A 7,629-nucleotide genomic window follows, 5' to 3' on the forward strand; every position below is an offset into this window, starting at 1 on the left:
CCGTATTCATAACTTTAAAGGACCTATGCTTTAGAGCTGCTGAAGCATACATTAGGTTGTTTTCTTTAGGTTTTTGTAGGCGTGTGGGTTGGAGTTTTTCTATTTATCTTGACTTGGATTGTTTAGCAGAAATCTTCCCGTCTGACTTCTTAAAAGGACTTTGCCTCTTATTAGGTTAACCCACTGGTACTCATAGCGACTATGTTTAGCCTCTGAGCTAAAGGTCTTTCATTAGGCTACTCCTGTTAACTACAAGAAGGCTACTTTGGGGATTAGCCACTCTGAGCGCTACAAGCATTTCGCGACTTCTAGTACGCTAAACCTGTACTCATAGCTGAATTATGTTTGCCCTTCCCTCTGAACTAGGTTTTTTTCATCCTAGGCCCAAATATACTACTAACATTAGACCCCGTATTCTATGAGGCGATGATAGTGGCTTAGCACCTTAACTGGAGGGAAGGTAACATTTAGTTAAGAGTTACGGGCGACAGCTAAACATAAGTAAAGCCATATGAGACTAAAGAGACCATATTCATTATGTATAGGCTGGGCTCGCTGCTTGTACTCATCGCCTGTAGGCCTCTGGGAGGGCTAAAGATCTTTGTGGCAGATTGAGGGATGAGGGCTGGTTATACGCCTGACATATCGTTAGCCTCTGAGTACAAGGCCTTTCTTAGGTATAACCCCCACTGTCCATTAGCTGACTTAACTTTCAAAAAGCACCTGAAGCAAAAGCGCCTTCTCATTCGGTATACTGTATCTTCATCAGCCTGACTATTTTTGTTAGAACCCTCTGTATGGGGGTTTGGGTACCTTCCTCTTTAGTTAGCGCTATCCCCCACCCTAAATGCGCCTACTTCCCTTATTAGGTTGATATCTATTGTTTATTTACGCTTTGTCATTTCTGAGCTACAAGGCCTTTTTAGAGCTCTGCTGGGAGCGTTTTTGTCGTCATTTTCATTAGCTGACATTCGCTTACCGCCCCCCTGACTTGAGCTAAATGTCTTTTCATTTTAGGTTACTTTGACTGATAATCAAATCAGCGACATATAAGTATAGCCCTGACGCCTAAGAGACTTATGTCATTAGGTATGGTAGGATAGTATTCAAATTTAGCTGATCTTTTTGTTTATGCTTCGCGTCTGAGCCCTACACGGCGCCTTTCATAAGGTTACTACTGTACTTCACTAGGTCTGGTTACTGATTGTTTTGAGCCTTCTTTGAGCTTAAAGGCTTTTCATTATGCTATACAATAGTATTTTTGAGATGGAGGCGTGAGACATAAATGTCTCCAGCCACAGTCTTGAGCGAAAGGTCTTTCATTTAGGTCATTGTATTTCATAGCTGATCTATGTTAGTCCTCTGAGCTAAACGGTCTTTTCATTTATGGTTATTTGATACTTCATTATGCCCACTATTAGCCTCATGAGACTAAAGGTCATATTCATGTATGGTATTTTTTTTTGTATTTTTCATAGGCTGAGACTGGTTGTGTGGGGGCGCTCTGGGGGGTAAAGGATCTGTCTTTGACAGGTTTTACTTACTTGGGAAGTTTTTTTGTATTTCATTTTACCAGCTAGAAACTATGTTTTTTATGGCGCGGTCGTTTCTGAGCTAAAGGTCTTCTGATTAGGTTTAAATGTTTCCGTACTCCACTCTTTGTATTTTCATAGCTGAAACATATGTTTTATTTGCTTCCTTCTGAGCTAAAGGTCTCGTTTGCATTCGGAGATTAACTAAAGTATTGGGGGGGGGGTTTTTTCATAGTGGACTATATTATATGCCAATACTGAAGACATAACAAGGTGCTTAAAACTACAGTGAACATCTACTTCAAACTTGGTATTTCATGGGAGGCTGGGGCTGATGTTAGTCCCTGAGCATAAGGTCTTTCAATAATAGGATACTACACTGTAAACTAACATAAGCTCGACTATGTTAGCCTGTGGGCTGAGGCGTTTATACTGCTGTATTCATTAGTTCTTTTACTTCATTAGCTGTCTATGTGAGTGCGCCTGGGCTCAGTTTGAGCTTTACGGGTGCTTCGATCTGAGGTCTAATGATAATTTCTTTTAGCTGCTATCCTGCCTCTCCCGCCATAATTCGGTGGAGCTAAAGGTGTTTTTCGAGTGTGAGGGGACTGGTCACTAGGCTGACTACTCGTTAGGCCCTGATAGCTAGAGAGCGTCGCACAATATTTAGGGGGTACTCCACCTCAGTATTACATAAAAGCTGACTATGATTAAAGCTCTGAAGCTAAAGTATAGTGTTCTTCTTACTATTAGTTGTTTTCTATTAAGGAGCTATATACATTTTGGTGCTACCTGCGACGTAGAGTTAGCTCTACATTGAGGGTTAAAGGCTTTCATTAGGATACTATAACTTGTATCTTCTCATAGCTGACATAAATGTTAGCTTTCCTCAATGAAGACTAAAGTCCTTTACAAATTCGATGAAAAAACTACTAATGTAAGTAGGCACACCAACAATGGAAGCTGAGTGATGTTAGCACCTACTAGAGTAAAGTGCTCTTTCATTAGGTACATAACTTTGTACTCATAGCTGTACTATGTTAGCTCCTTATCTGACTAAATAAGGTTAATTCATTAGGTACTTTACTGTTTTCATAGCTGACTATGTTCGCCTCTGAGCTAAAGGTCTTTTCTGTATAGACAAATTCTAATTCATAGCTGACGTATGTTAGGCGCGTTTTTTTTCTGAGTCTAAAGGCCTTTCATTAGGTTACTATCTTTCATTTAGTCTGACTATTGTAGCCCTCTGAGCTAAAGATCTTTATTCGGTACTACTCCGCCCCGCCTGTCTTTATAGCTGTACTATTGTTTAGTTCTTGGGGAGAAATAAAGGAGCTTGTGGGTAGGTACTACTGTTCACCCTCCCATCCGCTCCCGGAACAACCCCCGCCCTTTGTATTCATCGCTTTAAGCCAAAATGGGTTTCCTTCTGAGCTAAAGGCTTTCATTATGTGTTTTGACTAATGTAAATAATACATATTGCAAATGGACTCTGTTTGGGTGGCGCGCTCTGCAGCTAAAGGCTTTTGTCTTTGAATCTATAGGTTAGGGCTCACCTATTTTGTGTATTTCATTAGCTGATCTATGTTTCACTGACGGTAAACCTCTGAGCTAAAGGCTCTTTTCAGGTTGGTATGGGGGGTATGTTTTTTATCTTTGTATGTTTCATAGCCTGTACTAGATGGGATCAGTCCTAGCCCTTGAGCATGGCGGCTCTCCCGCCCAAAACACTTTAAAGTAGGCGGGATTATTCCTGTCTCCTCTCTATTTATATTCGCATTAGGTTACATAGCTGCTAATTAATAAAGAACTGACTAAGTTTATGCGTTCTCTGATAGTCTGATTAAAGGTCTTTTATGGTAGAAGTAGCATAAATACTAGTTGACTCTGCGCATTGGGGAGGGTGACTGGATGTTGCCCTGCCTGAGCTCAAAGGCCTTTCAATTAGGAAAATTGAGTAAAACTGGAGGGGATTCATGAGTCTGACTTATGGTTGTAAAGAGCCTCACATGAGCTAAAAAGCGCTCCCTTCATTTAGGTTGACCTTTATACTTTATTGGTCCTTTTAAGAAAAAAGTGGAAGGGGGAGGTAGGTTCATGAAGCTGCTATGTTCACGCGCATACCTTGTAGACGAATAGGAGGTTTCATTTCTCCACGCCGTATACTTTAACAATTCAAATAAGCCGTATAACTTTCAGACTGTGATGGCGTGAGTGCCCCCTGGGCTTCTATGTATCATAACTGCGCTTAAAGGTCTAATATAACATACTAAGAGATACGTATCATCAAGATAGAACTATAATATTAGAAGGCGACTCGTGTGAGTTCTTATTTATTATGGTTTTCATTAGGTACTCCCTCTTGCTGTTACCCTTCCATCTGTTTATGCTGATCTTGCTCGCTCTGCCCTGCTGAGCTGAGCTTTTAATTAGGTCATTGGTGCAGGTTAGGTTACTTGGATTTTTTTTCATAGCTTGCTCTAATAGTTAATGCCCTGCCTGAGACTCATGGGTTAATATCATCTAAAGAGTGTAGTGAAGCCGTAACAAGCCCCCCCTCTTCCAATAAGCTGACTATGTCATCTAGCTACCTTATAGACTACTATCTGACATTAAGCCTCTGTATAAGGCCTTTCATTAGTACTACTGATTCATAGTGACTATGTTAGCCCTCTGGCTAAAGGCCTTCATAGGTACTCTGTATTCATAGCTGACTATGTTGCCTCTGAGCTAAAGTCTTTTCATTAGTACTACTGTACTCATAGCTGACTAGTTAGCGCTCTGAGCTAAAGGCCTTTCATTAGGTACTACTCTAGCTGACTATGTTTAGCTCTTGAGCTAAAGGCTTTCATAGCTACTACTGTATTCATTAGCTGACGTATGTTAGCCCTCTGGAGCTAAAGGCTTTTCTTTAGGGACTACTGTATCATATAGCTGACTATGTTGCCCTCTGACCTTAAAGGCCTTTCTTAGGTACTACTGTATTCATAGCTGACTATGTTAGAGCCTCTGAGCTAAAGGCCTTTCATATGCTACTACTGTATTCATAGCTGACATATTTTAGCCTCGTGCAGCTAAAGGCTCTTTCATTAGGTACTACTCATAGCTGACTATGTCTTAGCCTGCTGAGCAGACGTAGAGAACTACTAATGACTACTCTGTATATCTAGTTAGCCTAGGTATTAGGGACAGGTATTACGTAAACGGTATTAGACTAGGTATTAGGACTAGGTATAGTAGGGACTAGGTATTTAGGTATTTGGACTAGGTATTAGGGACTAGGTATTAGGTCTATGGTATTAGGACTAGGTATTAGGATCTTAGAGATAGTATTAGGTCTAGGTATTAGGACTAGGTATGTAGGTAGTTAGGACTAGGTAGTATTAGGACTAGGTATTAGGACTAGGTATTTAGGACTAGGTATTAGGATCTAGGTATTTGGAGTAGGTATTAGGACTAGGTTATTAGGACTAGGTATTGTCTAGGTATTCGGTACTAGGTATTAGGACTAGGTATTAGGATAGGTATCTGAGACTAGGTATTAGACTAGTATTAGGACTTAGGTATAGGATCTAGTTTAGGACTAGTATTAGATCTAGTATATAGGTCTAGGTAATTAGACAGGTATTAGTAGGTATTAGGACTCTAGGTATTAGGACTAGGTATTAGGACTAGGTATTAGGACTAGGTATTAGGACTAGGTATTAGGACTAGGTATTAGGACTAGGTATTAGGTATACTACTCACTTCCGAGGTGCCGAGGGGCAGGCCCAGCAGGGTGTGGACCACGAAGGTGAGGATGGTTGCCAGGGTGGGGATGATGGTTGTGATGGAGGAGTTGATACTCTGGGTGTAGCCAGCCATCTCCAGCAGCTGCTTCTCCTTCTTCCTGATGTCTGATGGGGGGGAAACACACAACGGCAGATATGGGACGTGTCCCATATGGCTCCCTATTCCCTTTATAGGGCACTATATCCAAACACACTGTATCTGTATATACACTGTACACAACGCTCTAATGAAAGATTTCTACCAAACGTTCTCGTCACGATCGTCGTCAGGGTGGAAATGACCGGACCAAGTTGCAGCGTGGTCAGCGGACATTTCTTATTATTATGAATATTCGCCAACAAAAACAGGAAACAACAAAAAAACGAACGTGAAGCTGACTAGGGCTATACAGGCCACTAACACAGACAACTAACCCACAACTAAGCTGGCAAAACAGGCCGCCTAAGTATGATTCCCAATCAGAGACAACGGTAGACAGAGGCTGTCATCGGCAGGGGACAGGGTTGGATCAAACCCAATACAACACAACGGAGTGAAACCCTCTGTATTTTCAACTATTGTGGTGGCAGCATCATGTTATGGGTATGCTTGTCACCGGCAGGACCTGGGGAGTTTGTCAGGATCAAAATAGATATGAAAAGGAGCAAAGCCCAGGTAAAAAGATAGAGGAAAACCCTACCTCGGGTCTTCTGAAAACTTGGCCCTGAGATAGGGTTCTATTTACACACATTTCTACGCAAGGTTTTCTATAGTCACTGTACATGATATAACAGACAACCGATGAATTAACTACATGTTCCCAATTATAACAGATATACCAGATACCAGATATACCAGATATACCAGATATACCAGATACCAGATATACCAGATATACCAGATACCAGATATACCAGATATACCAGATACCAGATATACCAGATATACCAGATATACCAGATATACCAGATATACCAGATACCAGATATACCAGATATACCAGATATACCAGATATACCAGATATACCAGATATACCAGATACCAGATACCAGATACCAGATATACCAGATATACCAGATAACAGATGAATTAACTACATTTCCCCAATTATAGTGAATGATGTTGTCTCCTGCTGGAGCAGGCTTCTATTTTAATAGATTAATAAATCAATATCTCAATAATACCATTTACTGTGTTATATTATCAGTAAATGTCATTTGGCCAATAACACCTTCAGTATCCTGTTTAGACAGCTTCTTACCATCCTGTGGTGACCCTACTCTTCCTTACCGGTGATTTTCTTCTGGAAGGAGGTTTCCCAGGCATACATCTTGATGAGTTTGATGCATGTGAGAACCTCGTTCATGGTGCGGACACGAGTGTCTGTGACGCTCACCGCTTTCCTCCTGAACACTTGGATCAGTCTGGCCATGGCAAACTACAGACTCATCTTCATCCCAGACAGGTACTAACCCTCATAGGAGTCTCTGTCTACCTCATCTTCATCCCCAGACGGTACTAACCCTCATAGGAGTCTCTGTCTACCTCATCTTCATCCCAGACAGGTATTAACCCTCATAGGAGTCTCTGTCTCCTCATCTTCATCCCAGACAGGTACTAACCTCCATAGGAGTCTCTGTCTACTCATCTTCATCCCCAGACAGGTACTACTCACTAGGAGTCTCTGTCTCACTCATCTTCATCCCCAACAGTACTAACCCTCATAGGAGTCTCTGTCTACCTCATCTTCATCCCCAGACAGGTACTAACCCTCATAGGATCTCTGTTACCTCATCTTCATCCCCATACAGGTACTAACCTCATAGGAGTCTCTGTCTACCTCATCTTCATCCCCAGACAGGTACTAACCCTCATAGGAGTCTCTGTTACCTCATCTTCATCCGCCATACAGTACTAACCCTCATAGGACTCTCTGTCTACCTCATCTTCATCCCATACAGGTACTAACCCTCATAGGAGTCTCTGTCTACCTCATCTTCATCCCAGACAGGTACTAACCTCATAGGAGTCTCTGTCTACCTCATCTTCATCCCGCAACAGTACTAACCCTCATAGGAGTCTCTGTCTACCTCATCTTCACCACCCCCATCACGACGACCTACTACGACCCATCGGTCACCCCTAGAGAGCTCTCACTCGCTCTACCTCCATCTTCCATCCCCAACAGTCTCCCAAACCCTACAAAGTCTCGTAACCTCATCATCCCATACAGGTACTAACCCTCATAGGAGTCTCTGTCTACCTCATCTTCATCCCAGACAGGTACTAACCCTCATAGGAGTCTCTGTTCTACCTCATCTTCAT

At 41.9% G+C, this 7,629-nt stretch overlaps 1 protein-coding gene across 1 annotated transcript; it reads right to left on the minus strand.

The window, feature by feature from the left end:
• Positions 1–5,182: 5,182 nt before the first annotated feature.
• LOC112079316 (ATP-binding cassette sub-family C member 12) lies at positions 5,183–6,738 on the minus strand. Its single transcript, XM_024145307.2, has 2 exons — positions 6,595–6,738; positions 5,183–5,428 (listed from the first exon to the last, which is right to left on the minus strand). Exons 1-2 carry the CDS (start codon positions 6,734–6,736, stop codon positions 5,256–5,258), a joined length of 315 nt encoding a protein of 104 aa, XP_024001075.1. The 5' UTR covers positions 6,737–6,738; the 3' UTR covers positions 5,183–5,255.
• Positions 6,739–7,629: the final 891 nt, after the last annotated feature.

This window comes from Salvelinus sp. IW2-2015, unplaced genomic scaffold, assembly GCF_002910315.2.
Source record: "Salvelinus sp. IW2-2015 unplaced genomic scaffold, ASM291031v2 Un_scaffold7580, whole genome shotgun sequence".
NCBI classification, from domain to species: Eukaryota; Metazoa; Chordata; class Actinopteri; order Salmoniformes; family Salmonidae; genus Salvelinus; species Salvelinus sp. IW2-2015.

Coding starts and splice junctions, on each gene's coding strand:
- LOC112079316 (XM_024145307.2), bottom strand. CDS start 6,736: ATGGCCAGACTGATCCAAGTGTTCAGGAGGAAAGCGGTGAGCGTCACA. Junction 5,429..6,594: donor CTTCCAGAAGAAAATCACCG/GTAAGGAAGAGT, acceptor CCCCCCCATCAG/ACATCAGGAAGAAGGAGAAG.